We start from the raw sequence: 27,613 nt of genomic DNA, 5'->3' as shown, positions 1-27,613 counted from the left end.
TTCTTCTACATTTTCTTTCTCTCTCCTTCTGTTACAGCAGTTGCAGAGCAGGAGAAGATATTGGAGATCAGAATATCGCAGACATGATTTGCCTCCAGAATCTTCCAAGGTCACAGCTCACTTTTTTTCTTCGCATTTCCTTCTCTGTCGAAGAATCTCTTTTCTCATTTCTCATTTTCGTTTTCCGATTTCAGATCCTCTGGTTTTCCTCTCCGTAGCTCCGAATTCCGTCGGAGGAAGAATTTCTGCTCCGTTAACACTCTGGTAACCTCTCATTTACCTCTTATCTATACCTTGATCAATTATATACATACATACCTTGATCAATTACACACACACACACACACACACATATATATATATATCAATCTCATTTTTTGGAAATTTTACGCAGCGACTGATGAACACGGCTGATCTACGCCAAAGTATGGCGATCAAGGTAACTTTTGTGTTTTTTCTGCGTTTTTATTTGGAAATCTGTATTTGTTTATTTGATTAAGTATTAGTTACTGTTGTATTTAATTTAATAAGTGGAAACTAAATCGCACAAATCACTACCAGTTCTTAATTGTTTGTGTCCACATACGTTAAAGTTAGTACCGTTCTTCTCTTTTTGTATGTGTTTGTTTGTTGGTTTAATTTGTTGTCGATGAGTCCTGTTTGTTTCTGTGAGAGGTATTTACTATTGATAAAGCTATTGGTAACCTTGGTAAGCATGTTTTGTATATATAATGGTGTAGGCAACTTCTGGTTCCACATCTAAAGCTCAGATAGGTGGTGGTGAGGTTGATCTGAAGGAGGAGAAATCTGAGGTTTATAGTAACAACATGACAGAAGCTATGGGTGCTGGTAAGCTCACTGCTCACTTACTCATTCTATGGTTCCATACAAACTTAAGGTTGTGTTTGGTAAGAAGGAAAGAGAATAGAAAGGAAAGAAAGGTTTATAACCTAGGTGGGGAAAATGAAGATGAAGGTGAGGACATTTCTCTTGGAGCTTGTTTGGTAGGAGGGAAAAGTGGAAGGAGGGAGAGGGTGCGGGGATTAGTTGAAAGGTTTAAGGACCTATGGTTGTTTGTAGGACAGAAAAGAGGAGGTAATGGATTCGGTGAAGGATTTCAAATCCTTCAAAGAATCCCAGTTTTAATCTCTCCTGATATGGAGAGATTAGGATTCATAACACAATAAGAGACAGGTACTCTCTTTCGGCTTTATTTTCCTTACCTAGGTTACATATCTTTCTTTCCTTCTCACCACACAAATCCTAGCACAATCAAAATTTTGTATGAGTTTATAAGAGTGTTGTTGTGTCTTCCATTAGCCTGGATTCCTCAATCCTTGCAATTTGCCTATGCAATGGCCTGACCTTGAGATGACTCATTTGATCAAGCATGATACTCTTGCGTTTTGTGTCTAATTTAGCAATTTTATTTATTATTTGGCATCGGCACTTGTAGTTTTAGCTAGTCATCTCTCTTTTTGACGTAATGGATGCAGTTTTGACTTACAAGCATGAATTGGGAATGAACTACAATTTCATCCGTCCAGATTTGATTGTGGGTTCATGCCTACAGGTAATCATTATTTCAAAAGTTAATTATATGGTTCTTCTGAATGATCGTCTAATCCTTTTCTTTTTCCTGCTTACATTACAGACCCCTGATGATGTTGACAAGCTTCGTGGAATTGGAGTAAAAACTATATTTTGCTTGCAGCAAGATTCAGATTTGGAGTATCCCAAATAATAATGCTTTTATTTTATTGATGGAGTATAAGATTATGTGTATTTTGATCTTGGGAACAATTGCCGACGAGTTTATTTTCATACGATAATGCTTTTATTTTATTGGAGTATAAGATTAGTGTATTATGATCTTGGGAACAATTTCCGACAAGTTTATTTTAGCCATGAAAAGAAATACTATGGATCCTTTACTTGTACTTCAAGATATTTTGGGGTGGATATTGGAGCCATTCGAGAGTATGCCAAGACTTTTGATGACATTGAACACTTGCGCGCTGAGATAAGGCTAGTTAGTGAAATAACTGTCTTTGGCTTTTATGAAGTATGATTAATTTGTTACTCATCATGAAAAGTAAATCCAGTTCTTAATTTTGACATAGTTTTATGGTACTATGGATGTTGGATGTTTTATATTCCCTTTTCTCTACTGTTGATTACATCCATTTTTCTTGTCATCTATGTAACATGTTTATACTCAAAAGTTTTTGTGTGAGCGGTGGTGGATTTGGCTGTGAGTTATAGGTTTGAAACTTACCGTACAGTCCTTTTTTGAATTGCAAAGTCATTATTCAGCTCAATACATTGAACTGACTCTTTTTAGTAAATATGCTTAATTGTGCACAATAATGATAGAGTATTCTTAAATTGCATATTTCACATCGATTCTGATTCTTTTAGTGTTCAACCACTTCTACCATTTTCGGTGGCTTCAGCCTTGTTGTAGATAAGCATTCACAGATTTTTAACTGTTCCTAGTTGGCTATTCGAACATATATCTTTTCAGTCGAATCATTGAAGTGTCCTATCATTATGTTATATTAGTGTAGTTTCTGTTTGTGTTCTTTCTTTACTTTTTGTGCTAATGTTTGATTTTGCAGAGACTTCGATTCACATGATTTACGGATACGGCTACCAGCTGTTGTCAGCAAGTTACACAAGGCCATAAATCGAATTGGAGGTGTGAGTTATATACATTGTACTGCTGGTCTTGGAAGAGCCCCCGCTGTTGCGGTATGCACCAAGTTCTTTTTATTTATCCTAAAATTTGTTATGGGGTCTTCATTCTGCAAATTCTTATTATCTTAGATTTTAGTGAATCTTTCTTATTTGATTTCTGTGGCCAGCAATAAGTTAAAATGTTGATATTTTTATCAATTTACGATGAACCTAGAAGATTATTAGTTTATGAAACTGGGGAGACTGATAACTAGCATTGAATTACTTAGTTTACTCGATAAATAGGTATGGAATCGAGTTTAGGAAATTTGTAATGTGTATAAGGTATTGAGGAACAAGATTTGTGTGTTTGGTTTGGTGGAGAATCTGGAGATATAAAAGTAAAACAAAATGGGAGCTGATGATTTTGTGCCGGGAACAATCCAGGATTTCCAGTGTTAGAAATTAACTGCACTTGAGATAGTTGGTGGAATAAGTTCGCACCAATCCTTGGTTATGCTGATGCAACACGTGATTAACATCCATTTTGTGGCATTTGGTAGAAGTACTTGTTCTTTCACATTGATGAATGCATTCCTTTATCTACAGATGAAAAGTTCATTATTGATTGTCAGACATTTTAATTTTGGTAACTATTGAAATTAACTAGGTTTCGTTCTAATACCTCCCAACAACTCAATCTCTCTCGCCTCCTCCCTTTTTTTCCCTCCCTCTCGCGGCAACAACACACACCCTGAACTGAAATAAATGAATTAAAAAAATACTGAATTGAAGACTGTTAAATCCTTTAGACTGAAGTTAGAGATACTGTGGCTTGCAAGTTGCAGTGATATTTGTGATAGTACATTTACATTTTATTTTTTATGAAATATGACATGAATACCTTTTCCCCTCATTTTTTACATGCCAGTGTGTACTGAAAGGTTCTTATTACAGTTGGCATACATGCTCTGGGTCCAGGGCTATAAACTTAGCGAAGCTCTGAAATTGCTGCTGGTAACTATCTTTATTATCTTGGATACAATAAATTTCGGATATCCTTATAATTCTTGCATTATATTTGTGGGCCTCTAATTGTTCTCATATGAAAACGGGGACTTGAATTTATTTATGATTTATTGAAACTCTCGAGTATCTGCATTTACAGTTCAGTATTCGTTCATAATTCACTAATTTTATTACAAACTTTTCATTAGTTATTAATTTAAGAATATCTACATGTAAGATTCTAGATCTGTTATATGGCTGCAAGCACAATATCTAATATATCATGGATTTCTAGAAAATATTCCTCCTATCCACTGCCAGGTTAATTGTGACACTAGTTAGTTGATTTTCATGTTTTAGTTGTTAGCTATTTCATAGACTGCTCCATATCTTTTCACAAATACATGTGCATGTAACTACATATATAAAGCACACATAGTGCATGTAACTTACATATTTCCGGTCAATAGTCGAGAATATATAATGAGCACTAATAGACCTGAAGATACTTTTTCTAAACATTATTAAATATGCGAATTTACTAGATTATGATGAAATGATTCTCTTGTAGAGCAAACGCTCATGCTCCCCAAAAGTGGATGCTATAAAAAGCGCAACTGCTGACATTGTGAGTTTGATCTCCCTTTTTAATCACTTCATATGCAAATGTTAGAGAAGCCTTGAATATTATATATATATATATATATATATACACATACTGTAAGGAACCTAGTAATTCTCAGCCAAACAACTCAGCACACTCACACACGGTTTCACAGCCAAGAAATTGAGAGGAATCAGGGAATCTTTATTTATTTCAATCAGCCTCACGTTACAATAGTCAATTGGAAGATAAACCCGGAGATTTCGAGTACTCCAGAACTCCTAGCCACCGACGGTGGAAACAGCACAGAGACAACAAAGAGAATTCGACTGCCTTGCCCTAACCTTTTCCTACCCCCCAAATACCCTGATTCCTACTTGCCTTTGCGACGTCACCTGCCTAGCCACTTCCTGAAATTACTCCTTAGCCCCCTACTCTAGTCTTTTTGTCACCCTTACTTCTCCTAGTGTAAACGTTTTTCAGTACGGGTTCAGTACGGGTCTGACAGTACACCCCCCGAGAGATCAACCTTGTCCCCAAGGTTGAAGTCGGGAAATTGGCGACGAATTGAGTCTAGTGGCTCCTAAGTAGCCTCCCCCTCCGGCAGCCCCTCCCATTGAATGAGGAGGTCCAAGTCAGAAGGTCCTCCAACGCGAGAATAACGGGCTCGCAACACGGCTGCTGGTCGAACCAAGAGCGGGCTCGCAACACGGCTGCTGGTCGAACCAAGAGCTCGAGCTCCTCTGTAAGTTGTGACGGGAGGGGCAGACTTGTTGGAGTGTCGCCCCGAAAAGCCTTAGAGCCGCGAAACATGGAAGACCGGGTGGATACGTGCTTTTTCCGGAAGCAGGAGTTGGTACACAACGGTACCAATCCTCTTGGCAATCTCGAATGGACCATAGTAGCGAGGAGCCAACTTCTCATTACGCTTCTTGGCCAAGGACTTCAGCCGGTACGGTCGCAACTTGAGGAGTACCCAGTCCCTGGGCGCAAAACTGTCTTCTTGCCGCCGCTAGTCAGCAAAATGCTTCATTTGTTGTGCATTCACCAATTGTTCCTTGAGCTCTTCCAGCATGTCGTTACACAGATGCATTTGTTTGGTCCTCCTCATCCATCGAAGGAGTGTCCTGAAATCGGTACAAAACAGGTGGATGCCGGCCATAAACAATGTAGAAGGGTGTATGCTTCGTCGAAGCATTGTAGGTTGTGTTGAACCACTACTCAGCCCAAGGAAGAAACTTCAGCCACAACCTTGGCTTAGCTTCAGTGAAACACTGTAAATATGTCTCCAAACAGCGGTTGACCCGCTCGGTTTGGCCATAGGACTCGGGGTGATAGGCTGAGCTTGTGCACAGTTGAGTTCCTTGGAGTTTGAAGAGCCCTCTCCAAAATGAACTCATAAAGATAGGATCACGGTCGCTCACAATCAAACGAGGAACCCTGTGGAGCTGAACTATCTCACGTACGAACAGCTCCGCCACAAACTTCGCCGAGAATGGATGAGCAAGGGGGCAGAAATGTGCAAACTTGGACAACCGATCCACCACAACTAGGATTGTGGCCTGTCCTTCCGATTTAGGGAGACCGCCTGTGAAATCCATGGAAATGTCCTCCCAAATCCTATTAGGAATTGGAAGGGGTTGCAACAGCCCCGCCGGAAGCATAGCCTCGCTTTTGGCACTTTGGCAAACCTTGCACCGAGCCACATAGTCCCATATTTCGTCTTTCATGCCCGGCCAAAACACATTGCTTAACACCCGCTTATAAGTGCGAAAGAATCCTGAATGGCCACCAATCACCAAGTCGTGGAACTTGTGCAACAACCCCTCCTTTTCACTGTATCCATCCCGAACCTGCTCCCCAACTAATAATTTTGCTAGCAACCTTGAACACTGGTCATCCGCCCGTTGCCCCCTTCTAATGTCCCCCACATCCAACAGCCGCGAAATGGAAATGGCAGTTAAAGTCATTGGCTGCTTATCACCCTTCCTAGACAACGCTTCCGCCACTCTATTAGCGGCTCCCGGTTTGAATTGCACCTCAAAATCATACCCAAGAAGCTTGGTAACCCATCGCAATTGCTCCGGTGGAAGCACTCGCTGATTCAATAGGTACCGGAGACTTTGTTGGTTGAAGCGGACCACAAAGCGTCGTCCCAGCAAGTAGTGACACCACTTTTGTATGGCAAACACCACTGCCATCAACTCCTCATAAACCGACTTCAGCCTACTTGTCTCCGATAGTGCTTTGCTGAAAAAAGCAATGGGCCGGCCCTCTTGCATAAGGACAGCCCCTAGGCCAGCCCCCGATGCATCGGTCTCAATCACAAAGGTCTTGCTAAAGTATGGCATAGCCAACACCGGTAATGTGGTCATGGCCCTCTTAAGGGACGCAAAAGCTCCTACTGCCTCTTCTTCCCAACCGAAACCACCTCGCTTGAGCAAATTGGTCAAGGGCCGTGCAATCTCACCGTAGCCCCGCACAAACCGGTGATAGTATCCGGTTAACCCAAGAAACCCCCGCACGTCTCGGACACTCTTAGGAGTCGGCCAAGAGTTAATGGTGGCCACCTTGGAAGGGTCCAACACAACCCCTTGCCCGAAATGATGTGGCCGAGATACTCCAAGCTATGGCAGCCAAACACACGTTTCTTCAAGTTAGCAAATAGCTTCTCCCGCTGCAACACCTCTAATACCTTTACCAAATGGCTCGATGCTCTTCCATGGTCTAGCTATATACTAAGATGTCATCAAAAAACACCAAGACAAATCGGCGTAGGAATGGGCGGAAGATCGAGTTCATAAGGGCTTGAAATGTCGCCAGTGCATTAGTAAGGCCAAAAGGCATCACCAAGAACTCATAGTGGCCCTCATGCGTCTGAAAGGCGGTTTTCTCTACATCGTCTTCATGAACCCGTATTTGGTGGTACCCCGCTCTCAAATCCAACTTAGAAAACACCTTTGCTCCGTGGAGCTCATCTAGTAACTCATCAATGACTGGAATCGAAAATTTATCTGGCACGGTCAATTGGTTTAGAGCCTGGTAATTGACATAGAAGTGCCAACTCCTATCCTTCTTCTTCACTAAGATCACCGGACTAGAGAATGGGCTACTACTAGGCCGAATGATCCCGGAAGAAATCATGTTGGCCACCAATCTCTCAATCTCCCCTTTTTGGAAGTGCGGATAGCGGTAAGGCCGAATGTTAGGAGGATCAGCCACATCCTTCAATACAATCCGGTGGTCGCGTGCCTGTTTCAGGGGCAGCCCCTTAATTTCCTCAAAAACATCCTTGAACCCTTCTATCACATCCTGCAACTCCCTCGGTACGACTACCGATTGCTTACCATCCTCCCGCCCTACCACCTCACAGAGTTCCAACAATACCCCCACTTGTTTGCCTCCTACCGTTCGAGTCAACGAACGAAAACTCATTGGCGTATAGCATAAAGCGGGATCCCCAATCCAACTCACCCAATTGTCCCCACCTTGAATTTCATGGTGAACCGAGACCAATCCGCCCGCACTTCTCCCAAGGTCCGCAACCATGTAACTCCCAAAATAATGTTCGTGCTTCCTAAATCAAGTAGGAAGAAATCTTCTACCACCGTGAACCCTTGTACGGACAACTCCAATCCCCTACATACTCCCTGTTGCTTGAAACACATACCGTTGCCGACCTGCACCCCGCATTTGGTCGACAAGTCACATGGTAGCCCTAGTTCTTTCACAATTGTCTTTGACACAAAGCTATGAGACGCCCTACTATCAATCAACACCACCACCACTCGGGAGTCAATTGTGTCCTTAACTTTCATAGTTTTTGCGGAATTAAATCTCATCATAGAGTTAAGGGAAAGGTCTACCTTCTCTTCCGATTGTTCAGTTTCGGAGTTCCCTTCCTCCTTCGGTTCACCTTCCCCATCCGACTCGTCCTCGGTGGCCAGCAATAATTGAAGTTGCTGCTTGCTCTTACACCGATGCCCGGGGCTGTATTTTTCATCACACTTGAAACAAAGTCCTCTTGCCCTCCGTTGTTGCAGTTCATCCTCAGACAAGCTCCTATAACCACTCGCTCTTCCTCCCCCCAGACTATTGGAAGCGGATGCCGCGGCCCGTCCACGACCGATCTCCCTTCCCTCTCTTCCGGCATTAGATCGAAGGGAGCTCCCCAAAAAAGGCCCGCGGCCACTAGTGGCCTCGCTGAACGAATATGACCGTCTCAAACCCCCAACGCCGTCGCTCTTCCATCTTCCCATTCTTTCCACTGCTTCATTCCGATCTTCGATCTGCTGGGCCATCTCCATAACTTCTTGGAGTGCCGTCGGCTTATGCATTTTGATCTCGGCGCGCACATCTTCCCTAAGTCCATTTAAAAAAACACCCTTGTAAAAAGCACTCGGCATTTCCCGCACCGGCGCTGACAACAGCTCAAAACGGTCTAGGTAGTCCGCCCACCTACCTCAAAGCCATTAGTCTCTCCATCGGATCCCCCTCCTTAGCTCTACTAAACCTCTTCAAAATCGCTGCCTTCAAGTCCCACCATTCGCCGAACAGATCTTGAGGTCAATCCATCTGAACCAGTTCAAAGCTCCCCCTTCCATACACATGGAAGCCACCGCCACCTTAACCCGTTCTCACACCTCATACACATCGAAATATTGCTCAGCTCGGAACAGCCACCCATAAGGGTCCTCACCAGAAAAGCTCGGCATCTCCACTCCCCTTCCACGTATTTCCCCTCTTCCCCGACCTTCCGCGTCTCGAGTTGCTGTCCCCGCTCCCAATCCCACGGCTGTCCTCCCCTGGCCCGCCTAGGTTCATCCTCGTTCTCCTCCCAAACTTCCCCAACTCGGCAGCCAGGTACCCTGCCAACTCTGCCGCCATTCCCCGCTACTCCAGGGTCGAAGTGGTTACCCTGTCGTGCCCCCATGGGTCGTCGATCGAGGCTGGGTTCCCGGTCTAGACGTCCACCCCTTTCTCTCGGAGGTTCCCTGACTGGGTCGGCACGGTGCTCCTAACCCAGATCTAGCGGCCAAACAGGACCACGCCTCCTTCCTCTCTCATCTAGGCCGCGCCCAACCACCCCCGCCGCCTCGTGCGGCCATCATCCGACCTCCGGACCTCCATCCCGTGGCGGCGCAACCTCGTCTGCGACTAGGTCGGCGCCAATCGGACCTCCCCGTCGCAGATCGCCTGGATTCGGGCCATTTCGGTCACGCTGGACCACTTCCCCCTGCTCCGGCGGAGCTGGCCGGCGACCCATGAGCTCTTCCAGCCGGCGCAGTACCTCGTGGACCCCGCCGATCTGATTTCTCATCTCCTCCCTTAACCCACTGATTTCCTCCCGGATCTGCGGGATCTTCTCAGACGTCAGGGACTGCACCACTTCCTGCACCGCCGTCAGCCCCTTCTCTGTCGCGACCAGCCTCTCCGTCTTTGCCGGTTTGGGCGCTATGGATCGTACTTCTCTGATACCAGTTTGTAAGAAACCTGATAATTCTCAGCCAAACAACTCAGCACAGACTCACACGGTTTCACAGCCAAGAAATTGAGAGGAATCAGGGAATCTTTATTTATTTCAATCAGCCTCACGTTATAATAGTCAATTGGAAGATAAACCCGGGGATTTCAAGTACTCCGGAACTCCTAGCCACCGACGGTGGAAACAGCACAGAGACAACAAAGAGAATTCGACTGCCTTGCCCTAACCTTTTCCTACCCCCCAAATACCCTGATTCCTACTTGCCTTTGACACGTCACCTGTCTAGCCACTTCCTGAAATTACTCCTTGGCCCCCAACTCTAGTCTTTTTTACCTCTCCTAGTGTAAACGTTTTTCAGTACGGGTCTGACATATACACTTTCATATTTAGATTGGTAGTTCCCCTTATATGCGTCCTGATGATGATGATTTAGTAAAATGTGCTCAATGCAGTTGTGATGCCTGAGAAATGAATATGCAAATACTTTAGTAGCATATGCTGTTTCCATACTAGTAGTTAATGGTTTGCGTAGTGCTAAAAGTCCCTCTGTAGCCAAAATGCAGAGCTAAATCACCATCAACCTAGTAAGAGACCAGGAAAATAAGACTTTTCTATCCAAGAAAATATATCTATAGTAGTGGTACTTGTTCAGGATTGCACTATCTTAATCATATATATGAAAATGAGCTTTCTTTTCATCCCTAAAGAAGATTCGCAAGTGTTGTAATTTTTTGGTACCCACATTTAAACCCCTGTATAAAATGGCGATACAATTTGAAAGCTTGTGGAATACGACTTTAGAGCCAAGGAAATTAGTAGTCTTCATGTGCAACTTTAGTACTGTAATATTTTTGTAGATTTTATTTCAGTATTTTTTTAATAGTTTCTTCTAGGGTTACTTTCATAGTGAGCGTAGGAGTTTCTACGCGTTTAATTCTTTTTTGTTAGAATTTATTTAAGAGACGGCTAGCACCTGTTCTTTCCTCATTCTTCTTCTTTGCCTTTTTTTTCTTCTCTTAATTTGCTAAAGCAACACACAGGAAATTAGAGAAAAATCAACAAAAAATTGTATTGTAACTTTATCCCCGTAGAAAATAGGGCTCGTTAAGAAGGAGATTTCCACAATTAATGTATTTTGTTCTTGTTAACCTTTTTTTTTTTTTTTTTACTTTTTTTTTTTTTTTTTACTTTTTTTTTTTTTTTTTCGGCTTCTGTAATAGATATGCAAAACCAAGTTAACTACAAGCTGACATTTGTTCTGTACTAAAAACAGCTGACAGGCATTAGAAAAAAGCCTGTTTCTTTGACATGGAAAAATGGCAATTGCTCCATGGTGGAAGTATCTGGAATTGATATTGGATGGGGTCAGGTAATTATCTTTTTATCCAATATCATCTCTTGGATGCTTCGTACTCGTTCTGATTGCAGTTTTGCCTGGAAATCAACCTCCAATCGAACCGAGTTAAAAATGAAAGAATGGTCAAGAAATTGAACCTGTTTCTTGTTTGATGATGTTATCATCTATCTTTCCTCTGATTATTTTCCAGAGAATACCTCTAAAACTTGACCAGGAGCAGGATCTGTGGATTCTTGAGAGGGAACTCCATGTGAGTAAATCACTGTTCTTTAAAGCTACATAAAGTTGCCTTAAAAGATCATGTTCTGGACATGCTTTTCACAGCCCTTTTCTGTTGGCTCTTTGTTTTCCTTTTGATTGAAGTGTCTTTACCTAACCCTTGCTTCAACAGGAAGGGCGGTACGAGTACAAGTACATAATCGATGGCAAATGGACATGCAACACATCTGAGCTCGTCACCTCTGGCAACGAGGATGGCCATGTCAACAATTATGTTGACGTAAGTTTCAACAATCTATCCTCGTTGGATGAGAATGCACTTTTAGTTAATTCTTGCATCTTTCAAAATCGATTCATATGACTAAATTCCTTTACAATTATCGGTGCTGTCATTTGTTTGCTATTGTAATCCAGGTTCTTTACGATGATGATCCGAGTAGTAGTGCTAGTGCAGCTCTAAGGAAGAGGTTGTGTGATGAGGACTCCGATCTTACGACCGAGGAAAGACTGAAAATAAGGCAGTTCTTGGAAGCTTGTCCAGATGATGAGTACCTTAACACAAATGTGATACATAAACCTGTATAGTAGTAAATGATTACAGTTCTTCCCAGTTATATTTACAACAAAGGTTTTACCTTTTTCTACTTTTGGTGGGAAGGAATTGAGAGTGGAAAAACTCTGTACCATACGTGGTACGAATACGATCATGTTTATAGTAATAAATTGATGTTACCAAGTACTTTTAGTTGCATTTTACTGTGGCCTAAATTTTCTATTTTGGTGTTGCTGTGCAACTGCAAATAGCTTTTGGCGTTCAATGGCGAAAATCACAAGAGAATTCTCTTTTTGAGTAAATTAAGCAAACAAGAGGGAGAAACACCTTTATAGTGTAATCCAGTGCTTGAATTAACAACTCTTAGGCGTCGTTTGGCAGGACAGACGGAGAGGTAGATAACCTATCTAAAAGTACCAAGAATTCAGCCCAAAAAAAAACATTTTTTTTTTTTTTTTTTTTTACATTTACAATTATTATTGGGATATTTGTATTTTTATACCTTGTGTTTTAAGTTTATTTAAAATCTATACTTTCAGTTTTTATCTCATCAAATTTATATTTTTAAATTAGATTTAATGTACAAATATGTTTTATCTCGGTCAATAATTGATTTTGACCTTTAAAATGATTAAATTATTCTTAAGAAAAAAGGAAAAAAAAACACTAATATTTTCTAATATTATGATAATTAAAAATTAATAACACAAAAAAAACCATGGTATTTTACATATTTTAGAGGTCAAAATTGTGAGTTTAAAGTTTTTTTTTAGATTTTTTTTTCTTTTTTCTATGTTTTCATTTAAGGGTATTTTAGGTATTTTAAATGTTAAAATCGAGGATTGATTATGGAAAGATATACATTTTAGTATTAAATTTAATTTGAAGATATATATTTGATGAAATAAAAAAAAAAGTATAGTTTTTAAATAAATTCAAAACACAAGATATAAAAAGAGATAAATATCCCATTATTATTTTATCCTTAGTTTGTTTAGGTTTCTTCAATATCGGCAATTAAGTAATTTGATACCATAATATAATTAAGTAGATCAGTTGCATTAAATCTAGATCCTAGTTTAATTTTTGGTGTTAATTAGTGTCTAAAATCATACCACATCACTCCATAATAAATACAAAAAAAATGGTTAAAAAACAATTTAAATTTTTTTATACGTTGTATAATATGATTGGTTAAACACCAATTACAACACTAAAATGTAACAAAAAATCTGAGTTCCTACAGATCCCTCCGAACTGAGAGAATTCAGAATTGGAGTACTTCTCTCTCCCCCCTCTCATTAAAAAAAAAATTCTTTAGAAGATTTAAAATCACTTACCTCCCTTACCTAATCAATTCACTTTAATCCTTTCTAGCTAACGTTCATAAATCCAAATCATTCCACTAATTCCTCCACTTCTATCTTTCCACTTTGCCCTCTCACGGAACAGGCTCTTCACAGACTATTAGCAATAGAGTCCTTTAAGCTACCCCATCACCAAAAAAAAAAAAAAAAAAAAAAAAAAAAGGAACAAACAAACAAACAAACGTTCGTTATCAGTTGGCTGATTTAACAAAGGAGTCTGAGCTAGCTGAGACAAACTAACATGGTAAAGAAGAACGATGCTTAGAAGTCAAAATTATCAGAATTGGTTTCCCGCTTATCAACCAAAAAAAAAGAACGAGAATTTAGGATTTTCCTTTTATTCTTTCAGCTTTGATTGAGATCAATAAGCAGCAGTTCCAAGAGGTCTTGAATATATCACGCAAACACAAGTATAAACGGTCAATTTTAGGCAAACAATTCATCAAGAAGTTTGGCTTCAAACCAATCCACATTAAACTTGGAAAGTCCCAAGTACCTAGAATATCGCACCTCGTAACCTCATCGTGTGTGTATAATTCAACCTATGGGACAACTAATATTGCTCCCACATTTCTACGAAATGAAAAACTTCTGGAAAACTCAAATTCCCATTTCCATAGTTGAAAACCGTAGGGGGGAAAAAAGTACAACGTAAAGAGCACATAATAGTGCATGGCAAATGTGCAAAAATGAGAGGAATTGTGACCGATCAGAACAAGTTATACTTGTAGTTGATGTTCGATATACTTCTGTTAACTCTCTTCGTCAACAAGGATGGTCGAATCATTGCCGACCCCGACATCCATTAGAGATGCCATTTCATCATCAAGCATTATTGGCAAAGGAGAACCCTGAAAATACAATGATAAAATTACTGCCTATTGGGTAAATTCGTAGTCTTGGCATTGTCTTCCTATTTTTAAGTTCTCACAACTTCACATCGCTAAGGATGTTATCTTATGATTATATGCCTTGATAAAACCAGATAAATGTAACTATTTGTTTCTAATAAAAAGGAAGTAAAAGAGAATAAAAATGAAAAGAAAAGCATCAGACAGCAACTGATGCGTGTATATACTATATAGTCAATTTCAGAGGTTAAAAGGGGTCACTATTAGAGATGTTAAATGGGCCGGGCCGTCCATAGACGGTCCGGCCCAGCCTGTAATAGTATTGGATTCAGCACGGCCCGGTTCGCTGCTGTTACGGGCGTGTAATGGACTAGAGCTGGACCTCGGCTTCTCATCCCGCGGCCCAAGCCCGTGAAACAACCCATTCTAAATGCTACCGTTGGGCCCGCGAAGGGCCCAACAGTAAGAATCCGAAAATGGCTTAAAAATTCTCTATAAATACCCCTTAATTCCACCCTAAATCGCACACAATAATTCACTCTTAACTTCTCATCTTACTCTATCTCTTTGATTCTAAGCTTTTTTCTCGCGTTCACTCATTTTCTTGCTCTTTCATTTACAAAGTGCAAGTTCAATCAATTTTCAGAAAATTGCCGCACCAAACTTTCATGATGTTCACTGTTCTTCCTGAGCTTGGTGATGAGGTATTTTTTGAGGATGAAATGATGCCTCCCAACCCCACTGAACCAGAAAATGCTCAAGTGGATAATGCTTCAGTGCACAACGAAGAAGCTGGAGAACGCAGCAGGGGAAAAAGACCGCGAACTTCTCCGGCATGGTAGTATTTCACCGATGAGCCCCAACCAAATCCAAAACCAGGTGAAATGGAAATTCGTGCGGTATGTAAATATTGTAAAAAACACTTCTAATAAAAGGGTGGGGTTACTAGTCATCTGGATAGACATTGAAAAGTATGTCTACCGTTACACCAAGGTGGGAGTGTGGACTCCTGCCAACAAACACTATCACTCACATCACAGGAGTTACAAAATTTTACATACGATGCACGACGTGCTTGTGAGGCACTAACTAAATTTATAGCTAGTGCCGAATTGCCTCTTTCTTTTGCAAATGATGCGTCGTTCGAAGAATTCATCCAGACGGTTTTCTACCCACAATTTAAACGGGTAAGTAGAAACATAACTTGTTCTGATTGCATGAAAGTGTTTTATGCAATGAGACAATCTCATATTGATAATTTTAAGACTTTTAATGCTATTGTCTCTTGCACTTCTGATCTATGGGATGAGTGCAATAAAATTGGATATTTATGTGTCACAGCGCACTACGTTGATGACGATTGGGTTTTACAAAAAAAAAAATAATTGGTTTTCGTTTATGTCCATATCGTCATAACGCATCATCTATTTTTAGTACAATAATGGAAATTTTTAGAATAAAAGATAAAGTTTTAACTATTACTTTTGATAATGTGTCAACAAACAAAGCTGCAATTAATATGTCTAAACGTAGTTTGAAACCAGCGTTTGGGAGAAAAAAATTTCATCAACAGTGTGTATGTCACATAATTAATTTAGTAGTTCAGGCAGAAATTGAACATATCTCATCTAATCTAACAAATATTAGATAATCATTTATATCTAGTTCTGGAGCCCGGCTCCAAGAATTCAAACAATATTGCAAGAACAGTCAGATCCGCTCAAGAAAGTTTCCAACTGACGTGAAACATAAGTGGAATTTCACATATTTAATGTTGAAAGCAGCACTCCCGTATTCGCAACTTATCACGACATACGTAAACAGTAGGAACGATCAACTTTTAATTTTCGATACTGATTGGCAGATTTGTAAGTATTTTTTTAAATTTCTCGAAGTTTTTTTACAATGCTACTGAATTACTTTATAAAATTTATTATCCTACTGCACATTTAGCTTTACATCAACTATTTAATATTTCAGAAATATTTTCTTATTATTAGAATACATAACTTTTTAGAAATATAGTTAAGTTAATGGAAAATAAATTTAAAAGTTATTGGTCATGTTGTCCTATTTTATATGCAGTGGCAACCATTTTAGATCCTAGGTGCAGAGTAGATGAGACTGAATCATTGATAACTGCTACCGCAGAAAATTTAGAAATAGATAGGCAACTAACTATTACTGACGCTAAGAAAATGTTAGAAAAGATTTTTAGTTTGTATGAAGCAAAATATAGCACAGGTAAAAAAGAACAGGAAACTTCGTCGTTAACTAGCAGTTCGGGGCCTAAAGGATCGTCGTGGAGTTTCTTGAAGAAGAAAGAGAAAACGACAGGATCGTCCTCAACACAAGCGTCTACCGAACTAGTAAAATATTTTGAAGCAAATTTTGTAATCGATGACAACAAACTAGACATCTTACAGTAGTGGAAGAACAATACCGATCGTTTTTCAACACTGTCCGTAATAGCTCGTGACATTCTGACAACTCTAGTGTCAACGGTAGCATCGGAGCAAGCTTTTAGCGTAAGCAACCGAATTCTTGACGAGAAAAGATGCAGAATGCATCCAGATATCTTGGAGTGACTAATGTGCGTTAAAGACTGAGAAGATGCCAGAAGACGAAAACAACAATACACAGATGATTCACTACAAGAATATTTTTCTAACTTAAAAATAACAGAATCTTCTGGAAGTACTTAGGTTTGTAATTTACTATTCCTAGCTACTGCACTATTTTTTCCTTCGCTAAGGTTTTGTCCTGATCTCCCCACAGGTTTTACTTGGCAAGGTTTTTAACGAGACAGTCATTTATGTGTACTTATTCCTATTATGTCAATTCAATAAAATCAATCTTTTGGAGACATATGATATATTTTTTTAATTAAATTTAAAAAAAAAAATACAAGGGCCATAGTGGTGTCAAACTTGCCGTGCCGGGCCGGCACGACACGTCCAACACCAGGCAGTTATGGGCACAGTGCAGGACGAGCTTGAGAAGAAAAACTCAGGCCTGCGGCCCTAGTCCATAAGGGCCAAGGCCGGACCTAGGCCCAGGACCTTCACGGGTCAGCCCCAACCCTTGTATTTTTTTAAAATTTAATTAAAAAATATATATCATATGTCCCCAAAAGATGTGATTTTATTAAATTGACATAATAGGAATAAGTACACATAAATGACTGTCTCGTTAAAAACCTTACCAAGTAAAACCCGTAGGGAGATCATGACAAAACCTTAATAAAGGAAAAAAGAGTGCAGTAACTAGGAATAGTAAATTACAAACCTAAGTGCTTCCAGAAGATTCTGTTATTTCTAAGTTAGAAAAATATTCTTGCATTGAATCATCTGTGTATTGTTGTTTTCGTCTTCTGACATCTTCTCAGTCTTTAACGCACATTAGCCCCTCTAAGATATCTGGATGTATTTTGCTTCTCTTCTCGTCAAGAATTCGGTTGCTTGCACTAAAAACTTGCTCTGATGCTACCGTTGACACTAGAGTTGTCAGAATGTCACGAGCTATTACGGACAGTATTGAAAAACGATCAGTCTTGCTCTTCCACCACTGTAAGATGTCTAGTTTGTCGTCATCGATTACAAAATTTGCTTCAAAATATTTTACTAGTTCGGTAGACGCTTGTGTTGATGACGATCCTGCCGTTTTCTCTTTCTTCTTCAAGAAACTCCACAACGATCCTTTAGGCCCCGACCTGCTAGTTGACGACGAAGTTCCATGTTCTTTTTTACCTGTGATGTATTTTACTTCATACAAACCAAAAATATTTTCTAACATTTTCTTAGCGTCAGTAATAGTTGCATATCTATTTCTAAATTTTCTGCGGTAACAGTCATTAATGATTCAGTCTCATCTACTCCGCACCTAGGATCTAAAATGGTTGCCAATGCATATAACATAGGACAACCTAACGAATAACTTTTAAAATGATTTTTCATTAACTTAACTATATTTCCAAAAAATTAAGTATCCTTATAATAAGAAAATGTTTTTGAAATATTAAATAGTTGATGTAAAGCTAAATGTGCAGTAGAATAATAAACTTCAGAAAGTAATTTAGTAGCATTGTAAAAAACATATAGAAATTTAAAAAAATACTCACCAATCTACCAATAAGTATCGAAAATTAAAAGTTGATCGTTCTTACTGTTTACGTATGTCGTGATAAGCTGCGAATACGAGAGCGCTGCCTTCAACATTAAATATGTGGAATTCCACCGTCAGTTGGAAACTTTCTTGGGCGCATCTGACTGTTCCTGCAATATTGTTTGAATTCTTGGAGCCGACCTCCAGAACTAGATATGAATAATAATGATTTTCTAATATTTGTTAGATTAGATGAGATATGTTCAATTCTTGCCTGAACTACTAAATTAATTATGTGACATGCACACCGTTGATGAAAAATTTTCCCCCCAAACGCTGGTTTCAAACTACGTTTAAACATGTTAATTGCAGCTGTGTTAGCTGATGCATTATCAAAAGTAATAGTTAAAACTTTATCTTCTATCCCACAAAACTCAAAATTTTTCATTATTGTACCAAAAATAGATGATGCGTTATGAGAATAGACATAAACGAAAACCAATTATTCTCTTTTGTAAAACCCAATTGTCATCAACGTAGTGCAATGTGACACATAAATATCCAGTTTTATTGCACCCCTCCCACAGATCAAAAGTGCAGGAGACAGTAGTATTAAAAGTCATAAAATTATCAACAAGAGATTGTATCATTGCATAAAACACTTTTATGCAATCAGAACGAGTTGTGTTTCTACTTACTCGTTTAAATTGTGGGCAGAAAACCGTCTGGATGAATTCTTCAAACGATGCATCATCTGCGAGGCAATTCGGCACTAGCTAGAAATTTAGTTAGTGCCTCACAAGCACGTCGTACATCGTATGTAAAATTTTGTAACTCCTGTGATGTGAGTGATAGTGTTTGTTGGCGGGAGTCCATACTCCCACCTTGGTGCAACGGTAGACATATTTTCCAATGTCTATCCAGATGACCAGTACCCCCACCATTTTTATTAGAAAAGTGTTTTTTACAATATTTACATACCGTATGAATTTCCATTTCACCTGTTTTTGGATTTGGTCGGGGCTCCTCGGTGAAATGCTGCCATGCCGGAGAAGTTCGTGGTCTTTTTCCCCTGCAGCGTTCTCCAGCTTCCTCGTTGTGCACTGAAGCATTATCCACCGGAGCATTTTCTGGTTCAGTGGGGGTGGGGTTGGGAGGCATCATTTCATCCTCAAAAAATGCCTCATCACGAAGCTCAGGAAGAGCAGTGAAATTAGAGAAGTTTGGTGCGGCAATTTTCTAGAAATTGATTTTAAACTTGAACTTTGTAAATGAAAGAGCAAGAAAATGAGTGAACACGATAAAAAAGCTTAGAATCAAAATCAAAGAGACAAGTTGAGAGATAGAATGAGAGTTAGATGAGAAATTGAGAGTGAATTGTTGTGTGAGATTTATGATAGAATTAAGGGGTATTTATAGAGGATTTTTAAGCCATTTCCGGATTCTTACCGTTGGGCCTAACGGGCGGCCCGTGACGGGCCTAACAGGAGGCCCGTCACGTGCCAAACGGGAGGCCCGTCACGGGCCTGTTTCACGAGCTTGGGCCGTGCCGCAGGCCTCCACGGGCTAGGGCCGGGCTTGGGCCGCGGGCTGAAAAGCCGAGGCCCAGCCCTAGCCCATTACACGTGCCGGGCCGGCACGGCCCGTGACAGTAGCGAACCGGGCCGTGCCGAATCCGGCACTATTATGGGTTGGGCCAGGCCGTCCATGGACGGCCTGGCCTATTTGACATCTCTACAAGGGCCGGGGCCGGCCCGTGAAGGGCTTGGGCCCAGGCCCGGCCCTGGCCCTTATGGACTAGGGCCGCGGGCCTGAGTTTTTCTTCTCAAGCCCGGCCCAGGCACGGCCCTGCACTATGCAGGGCCGTGTCAGGCCCGGCCCAGGCCCGTAACAGGCCTAGTGTTGGACGTGCCGTGCCGGCCCGGCACGTCACGTTTGACACCACTAGTCACTATATAATGTCTAGTGTGCTACTCTTAATTATCAGGTAATATAGAAATGATCAATGGGAAAAAATTGCGTGAGTGAACACAAACCTCTTCTTGTAGAAACAATTTCAGCTTAATGGACTTCAACTTGAAAAAGCTTTCACAAAGGATTTTTAGCTTGCCAACACAAAAAAAAAAAAAAAAAAAAAAAAAAAAAAGAAAGAAAGAGAAATGTAAGTCATGAAAACAACCAAAGCCATGCCGAAGTTTGATCCCGGGCAGCCTCCTGAAAAAAGTTAACAGAAGCAGACTAAAACAAGATTGAGGATAGACCGTTGTGGTGGCCGGGAGCTTCTTTGTCAATGGGCTTCTCTCTCCAATGGATGCTCCAACACATTTTAGAGTGATAGCTGCATAAGTTACGTCACTGTTTTAATATTTGATATGCATTTATAAGACTGAAAGAAACCGATATCAAAATCTGAAGTTCATACACAGAAGTCCTGATGCCATTTTCTGAGGCCCAGCTACCCCAGTTGAAGGCTTTTCATCGTCAATTCCATGAATTTTTTTAAGCTCAGCAAACCTGCATCGAAGTTAGGTCCAAGTAAGGGATCACAACATAATTCATTGATTTTTTTTTTTTTTTGTTCATTGATTAAAAACTCATCAATTTTACCTAGGGTGTAGCTGCCGGATATCTTCTAGATTGCCTTGCAACTTTGACATAACTAGACGGACATACCTTCAAGAAAAAATAATTCACGAGGCAAAAGGTACGTGGTCTCACCCAATCAATAATTGTATAATACAGATACAACTGAGAACATGTTTTACAGGTAATTCTCAGCGGCAGAAAATATTGAAATATGAGTTTGTTAATGCCTTGCAATCATGTATTAGTGCACATATCAGAGAAATGAGAAACTTTAAGCAAGTAATAACCAATAACACATTTGGTTAATAAAAAAATGGTTCATAGCAAAAGAGTTCGGATGAAAGATTAAGTTGGAAGAGAAAACACACCGAATCTCCGACTCTTTTCTTTCTCGGATGCTAACCTGTAAAGAACATAAACTGTCTCCATCAGAGTTTTCATATTGTTGTACAGGGCGGTCATGGAAAACACATGAAACTAGGTTTACCTCACTACCGTTCAGAATTTCAACTTTTTCCAAGCGTGCAATCAAAACAAACCTCGGAATGTTTAAAATTGGATTGTCCGACAGCCGTATATCCTTCAATTCACAAATGGACAATAAGTGGTATGTTTAAAATTTGATGAAGCAAGAAATATCTAAAAATACAGTAAGCCATAACGAATTTGGTTTTTGCTCGTCATGTACCCTTTGCAAACAATCTTAAGCAGGCAAGTGGTTTTGCAAAATAGAATGTTTCAAACTGTAAACTCACGTGTCGTTATTTCTAACTTCGCTAAGCATTTTGCCTTACATTGGAGCTCCTTAGCAAAAAGACTATTCACATTAACTTACTTGATATATTTAGTTCGAACCAGAGATAATCAGAGAACACACACACAGAGTAAAGCATCACTACTAAGAATTCCGGGAACAAACCTAATAAACATATGAAATTAAGCAGAGCTAATCCACAAACTAAAATCTAATGGATCGGCCTTTAATAGACTACTCGCAAAGTTCAAACTTCTTGCAATTTATTTTGTCAAAGAAATAAATAGAGGAAACAATTATATTTACAAATAGGTTCATCCAATAAATAACATAACTGGATATATACCCTATAATTTATGACAAAATACCTCTTGTTTTGTGACCAACTTGGTTCACAAGTTTAAGAGGAAGAGAAGGCAGAATCCCAGTATTACTGAATGACTAAGTTCATAAGAAAAGGGTATAAAATTCAGTATCTGGGTTTTGAAATATGAATAGATATGACCTACTAATAGCATATAATATTGATTACTAGTACCCATATCCTCATGCGGAATTTTCAAGGAGTAATTGCTACATGTTAAATGCATCCCTCTGAAACGCAATAGATTTAAATAATAGAACAGAGGCACACATTACAAATTCTTACCACTAGCTTCGGAAATGAGTTTAGTGCGTCAATAGAAGCCGGATCCTGAAGATTGTTGCTTCCTAGAATATTTGACAAGCAATGCATTGTGGTCACCAACACAAATAACAAACAAAAGATACCAAGTTCTAATAAAACAGTTCAGAAAATTTACCGAGTAGAAGGCAGCGCATATTCTGGAATGGCTCGTCACTTTTCTCATGCAATTCAGAAGCAATTGAAAGTTCACCAATCATATCATTATCAGGGTAAAAGATGCGGTTCAAAATGTTCTTGTTTAGATGAAGCTGCTCCAAGCTGAATGCAAGAGCCACGTTGTAAAAGATGTCAAGAAAACTTGGCAACTGCAGAAGTATCAGAAGATGATATAGCCGTACAAAACTTAAAGGGCATTCTATAGGATTTTTAATTCTTTTGGTTTTACATAAAAATACATTGAAAGCATTCTATACACTTGTTTATCTGTAACATTTGAACCAGACACATCTAAACCACATTTCCAATGCATTTTTAATGGGAAGTACTAAGTGTACATGAAGAGATACTTGTTTTTAACCTTCTCAGCTGTGAAAGTTTCAGTATTTCTATCCAATCAGCTATACAATTGTCTTCCAAATTCAGAAGCCGTAGAGAATCAAACCCATGAACTGTAAGGAATGACGGAGGCTGGAAGACGAAAGAGAACAATGAAGCTATGCAATCAAATTCAGGGTGATTTAGAATTTAAGTGGAATTATACACAAACGAATAGCAAGTACATCGGTATATCTCATGCACATACATCTATTGTGCTTATGTTATTTCCCATAAGATGTAGCTCTTCAATTGCTGGCAGTGAATATTTAAGTACTTCAACCTACCACGTCAAGAACCAGACTTTAGCAAGTTCAAACTGCAAAAAGAGGGGAAAAAAGAACGAAAGAAGGAAGCAACTAAGTAATGAAACAAGATGACAAAGAAAAAAGGATCATATTGAAATAGAGAATACAATTAGTGAGTAACCTTGTAATTTGGCAAAGTGCAAGAATGGAACTTCATTGAAAGTTTAAAAGATTGTTATATACAATGTAAGCTTATCTGGCTTTCAGTAGAGCCAGAGGTGTTCTATTCTTATTCTGGCCCAGCACTAGTTGCTTGGCTCTCTCTCTACCACGTCAATAACCAGACTTTATCAAGTTCAAACTAGAAAGAGAGAGGGGAAAAAAGAACGAAAGAAGGAATCAACTAAGTAATGAAGCAAGATGACAAAGAGAAAAGGATCATATTGAAATAGAGAATACAATTAGTGAGTAACCTTGTAATTTGGCAAAGTTCAAGAAAGGAACTTTACAGAATGTTTAAGAGCTCATTTGATTCACGCTTTCAAGTCAATGATTTGGGTTTAAACCACGTGGGTTGAAAAAGTTGGGTTTAAATTAGTGGTTTTAAAATGTGTTTGGATGTGTTTTTTCTTTTGGGTTTATACCTGAAACATGGTTTTGGACTTATGCTTGGATGTGTATTGAAAACATGGGTTTGAACCCAAAACTGATGTTTGACCGAAAAGAATCATTTGTTTGGGCTCTGCATTTTCTATTATTTAGCACTATTATTTTTACTTTTTTGTTTCTTCTCTTGACCTACATAGAAGAAATGACCCTTTTTTTTTGTTTTTTTGTTGAGTTGTCACTTTCTTAAGCCTACTAAAACTAAAGCCCCCGACCATCTGGACTGACCTTAGAAGCCTCAAATTTTCTCTTCTCCTAAGAGGCGCCTCTTGCCCGCAAAAAACCCTAGAAGGCACTCTCCGGAATTCGCCAAAGTTGTTCAGTAATCAGGCCTCTCCGAAAAGCCCTCCACCTGGCTTCACCAAGGAGGACGCCGTCTAGGGTTTTTGGCGAAGTAGCTGATTTCAGGAGAGGAGAGGTTGGGAGTTAGGGTTGGTGGAGGAGTAATTTGGGCGCAACTGATTTTAGAAAAGGAGTAAATTTAGGGGTTAGGGGGTTAGGGTTGGACTGCTTGGGTTCTTATTTGGGTTTATACGGGAATCAATTCCCTGAGCTCACATAGTGAATTTTGTTACAATTAGGGAATCAATTCCCTGGTCTCAACTGTCCCATCCGGTTACAAACTCAAAACCGAGTCATGGGCTTCCAAACCTGTGTTTGGATTAGACCCCTAGACTGCGTCCTACTCGATGAAGCCATTTGGAGGGCTTTCCGAAGAGGCCTGATTACATCAGCTTTGAGTTCAAACCCATGTTTAAAATACACATCCAAAACATAAGTCCAAAACCAATGTTTCAAGCTTAAACCCAAACGAAAAAACACATCCAAACACATTTTCAAATCACTGATTTAAACCCAACTTTTTCAACCCGCATGGTTTAAATCCAAATCATTGACTTGAACACGTAACCAAACGAGCCCTTATTTACTAGTTCAACCATAGTTGACCAGAGTAATATGGTCCTTCAGTAGCTAAGTTGTCGAGGAGAAGGAAGCGTATTGTTACTTCAGCAGTTATACTTGATGTATAGTCCATATTCCTGTGGCTAAAATTCTCAAATTCTAGGTATCAAGCTCTAGTTCCATATTTTTTTTTTTCACCCATTCTTCTACTTCCTCCTACATCTTAAATCATCAACTCCACGAATTATTGTTTATCAAGAGTTTTCATACAATTTGATAACATCTTGTATCACTAACAAAAAAGAGGTAGAAAGTGAAAGGTAGATTCAAGGAGAAAGAAAACCTTTGCCCAATTTACACCAGTATAGTTCAAAACCAAAATACGGATGCTTTTTAGTTGGGGCAGCCCGAAAATATCTTGTGCCAATAAATTGTAAGATATATTAAGTGCTGCAAGATTCGGTAACTCTTTACAGATTGTGCCAACATCCTGCAAGAAAAGATCAATTCAGACATACATAAAGGTTGTGAAGCCCCATCATAGATTAAAAATTACATGAAGACATTCGGTTTATAAAACTTGTGGACCAATCCAAACACTTAAGTAGAATAGAACAAAGAAAATACATGAACTCCATTACCAAATCAGTGATGCTAATGAAATCTGCCAAATTGTTGCACTATGGAAAACAAATATATAGAATAAACGAGACCAACTCAAATGCCAAGAAAAGACCACCATTTCTTTTAGGATATCCTGAAAAAGAAAAGCTTTTAAAGACCAAATTGCAGAAAATAAGAAGGAAAATTTCTAAAGATGCCCTCTAGTTTTTTCTTTTCTTTTCTCTTTTTCCTCATGAACACACATCCAATTCTCCGAATATCTAGAACACATGCAGTTTTGTTTACTGATAAACTGCTTTCTAATTATGCAAAGAAACCAGATTTTATGCCCATTTTTGCTGAAACATACCTTCCAGTCTGATAGCAGATTTCCAGTCAAATCAAGCTCCTTTAAATCTGCAGAAAGAGCATTAAAAAGTTATACAACTGCATCGAGCACATGTGCAGAGAAATCACTAAAACATACACATAAAAGTATTTAAATATCTACAGAAATCATCATAGGATTGCCAAAAGTCTTCTCGTTACTACACAAGAAGGTCTCAAAAGTTGGGTTTCAAATCTAACTAAGGATAGGTCATAGGATGAGATTCAAGTGAAGAAAAAATACCTACTATTATGCAAGAGTCATCAAACAAAACTAAATTTATGGCAATGGGGCATTGCTCCCAATTGCATTTTATACTATTCTAAAAGATCTATTATGCATTTAGGATCCAAGCTAAACCTACGATAAAACATTGACTAGCAGCAAGTTGCAATACTTTTATGAAGGAGACTTTCTCAATGAGAAACAAAGGTAAGTCTTTCTGACCTCGAGAAGAGACATTTAGAGAATTAGGGTCAAAAAGACATAGTTTTACTTTTACACTCAGTTCTGATAATTAGTAACGCCTAGTCTGCCAGTAACGCCGCAAACACTTTCATTCATTTCAATTGCTTTTGCTATGTGATTTGAAACAAGCTTTGCCCTTATGAACAGTGAGTGAAAAATTCCTTATCATGTCCCCCCTTATTGTTGAATTAATCAAGCGTTGACCAGTTTCAAGCCTCCGATACAAAAACAAATCCATCTAAGCAAAGAACAAAGCCCAATCCCAACTTACTTGGCAGGACAGTGCCAATATCACAAGGGGATGATCCAGGAGAGCTAACACCCAAGAAAGAAAGTGATGCACCCGTCAACTCCTCAAATCGACTTAGTTTATCCTGAATCTTATCTTTACCCACTAGCTCAACAGATACCCGTTTGTTGCTCGCCGAAAGAACGTACATTTCATCTGCAACACCACAAGTAGTAAAGTAGCACAAACTTAAACCAAAATTTGTTTTGAGTTTTAGCTAATTCTCAATAAAAATCATACCTTCAATATCCTATAGATCAAAGTAATAGAAGCTTATGCTACATTCACATCTAGGCCTTGCTTTGGTAACACTTCCATAATTCCTTTGTTTCTTCTTTGTCTTTTAAGCAATTAAAGGTGAAAATTTTCCATGAAATTAGTTAAGAAAAAAATAACTAAAAAAATTGAAATGTGAAAGTGTTATAACTGAACTTGGACATAAAACGAAACAAATAAGTTGTATATTCTGCACTATTTTCAACAGATTTCTCGGCAACCAAACAGAAAACATAATAGATAGAATTAACTACCTTCTTCTTCTTTAGTGGTATCGCCTTGGTATCTGAGGCGGAGAGCTTCGAGAAGAGAAATGCCGGAGCTGAGATTGTGGGCGCGAACGAAGGAACTGGATCGCTCGGACTTGGCGTGGAAGTATCGGACGCCATTGATGGAGCCGTCGTGCTTGCCATCACCGTTGTCCCAGTCGACTCCGATCCAGACGCCGGAGTAGCCCTGCACGGGCCCCACGTAGGCCACCGTTCCGATTCGCCGGGGGTCTCCGGCTGAGTGGACTCGTTGGCCAAGTTTGAACTCGCTCTCTGCCATCTTTTTTTTCCTTCTACAATAGAGAGATTCTTTGACAGTATCTAATATATAATTATATATTACCAATTTCTCGTTTTTTTTTTTCCTTTTTCTTTTTCTAGGGATCGTTTACTCGAAATGCCTAAATACTATTTTGACCCCCTTCTTTTTCTTCAAATGGACCCTTCTTTTTTAAATTTATAAGAGCCGGTTTAATTTATGTGTTTAAATTAGATAACATTTGGTTTATAGATTTAGAATTATAATTTAGAATTATACTCATTTTATGTGTATTTTTTATGAGAAAAATATTATAACGAACCACGAATCATAATTCGAATCATGACCCGAATCCTCCTTCCAAACGTCTCATTAATGATTTTTTATTTTAAATTTTTATAGAAAAAAATATTATAATAAAATTAAAATAATGAGTTTAAACACTCTAAGACCTT

At 39.3% G+C, this 27,613-nt stretch overlaps 2 protein-coding genes across 4 annotated transcripts; one reads left to right on the top strand and one right to left on the bottom strand.

Moving 5' to 3' along the window:
- LOC21388694 (phosphoglucan phosphatase DSP4, amyloplastic) lies at window positions 1-12,103 on the top strand. Of its 2 annotated transcripts, XM_024164795.1 has the most exons (14): window positions 1-109; window positions 195-264; window positions 395-439; window positions 741-849; window positions 1,497-1,573; window positions 1,655-1,731; window positions 1,948-2,028; window positions 2,622-2,754; window positions 3,637-3,696; window positions 4,259-4,315; window positions 11,050-11,145; window positions 11,324-11,383; window positions 11,525-11,632; window positions 11,767-12,103. In XM_024164795.1, exons 1-14 carry the CDS (start codon window positions 84-86, stop codon window positions 11,935-11,937), a joined length of 1,170 nt encoding a protein of 389 aa, XP_024020563.1. In that variant the 5' UTR covers window positions 1-83; the 3' UTR covers window positions 11,938-12,103. The 2 variants fall into 2 exon arrangements, with proteins under 2 accessions (XP_024020563.1, XP_024020564.1); XM_024164796.1 differs by lacking the exon at window positions 4,259-4,315.
- A 1,604-nt stretch (window positions 12,104-13,707) lies between these two features.
- LOC21388692 (tubulin-folding cofactor E) lies at window positions 13,708-27,184 on the bottom strand. 2 transcript variants are annotated; one of them, XM_024164797.1, is made up of 15 exons: window positions 26,885-27,184; window positions 26,337-26,510; window positions 25,580-25,626; window positions 24,950-25,096; window positions 22,998-23,072; window positions 22,773-22,882; window positions 22,371-22,513; window positions 22,217-22,278; window positions 21,301-21,393; window positions 21,182-21,216; window positions 20,835-20,900; window positions 20,650-20,741; window positions 20,489-20,565; window positions 20,264-20,341; window positions 13,708-14,123 (listed from the first exon to the last, which is right to left on the bottom strand). In XM_024164797.1, the coding sequence occupies exons 1-15, from the start codon at window positions 27,177-27,179 to the stop codon at window positions 14,025-14,027; spliced, it is 1,593 nt and encodes a 530-aa protein (XP_024020565.1). In that variant the 5' UTR covers window positions 27,180-27,184; the 3' UTR covers window positions 13,708-14,024. The 2 variants fall into 2 exon arrangements, with proteins under 2 accessions (XP_024020565.1, XP_024020566.1); XM_024164798.1 differs by lacking the exon at window positions 24,950-25,096.
- Between the last annotated feature and the right edge of the window lie 429 nt (window positions 27,185-27,613).

Source organism: Morus notabilis, unplaced genomic scaffold (genome assembly GCF_000414095.1).
Source record: "Morus notabilis unplaced genomic scaffold, ASM41409v2 Scaffold931, whole genome shotgun sequence".
Classification (NCBI taxonomy): Eukaryota; Viridiplantae; Streptophyta; class Magnoliopsida; order Rosales; family Moraceae; genus Morus; species Morus notabilis.
The sequence above is the reverse complement of the archived record's forward strand: the minus strand, read 5'-3'. Positions and strand labels throughout refer to the sequence as shown.

Excerpts from the sequence above, each read along its gene's own strand:
- LOC21388692 (XM_024164797.1), bottom strand. The coding sequence starts at position 27,179 with ATGGCAGAGAGCGAGTTCAAACTTGGCCAACGAGTCCACTCAGCCGGA. Across the intron at positions 26,511-26,884 it reads TACCACTAAAGAAGAAGAAG|ATGAAATGTACGTTCTTTCG; the intron begins GTAGTTAATTCT and ends GTGGTGTTGCAG. Across the intron at positions 25,627-26,336 it reads TATTGGCACTGTCCTGCCAA|ATTTAAAGGAGCTTGATTTG; the intron begins GTAAGTTGGGAT and ends CTCTTTCTGCAG.
- LOC21388694 (XM_024164795.1), top strand. The coding sequence starts at position 84 with ATGATTTGCCTCCAGAATCTTCCAAG. Across the intron at positions 110-194 it reads TGCCTCCAGAATCTTCCAAG|ATCCTCTGGTTTTCCTCTCC; the intron begins GTCACAGCTCAC and ends TTCCGATTTCAG. Across the intron at positions 440-740 it reads GCCAAAGTATGGCGATCAAG|GCAACTTCTGGTTCCACATC; the intron begins GTAACTTTTGTG and ends ATAATGGTGTAG.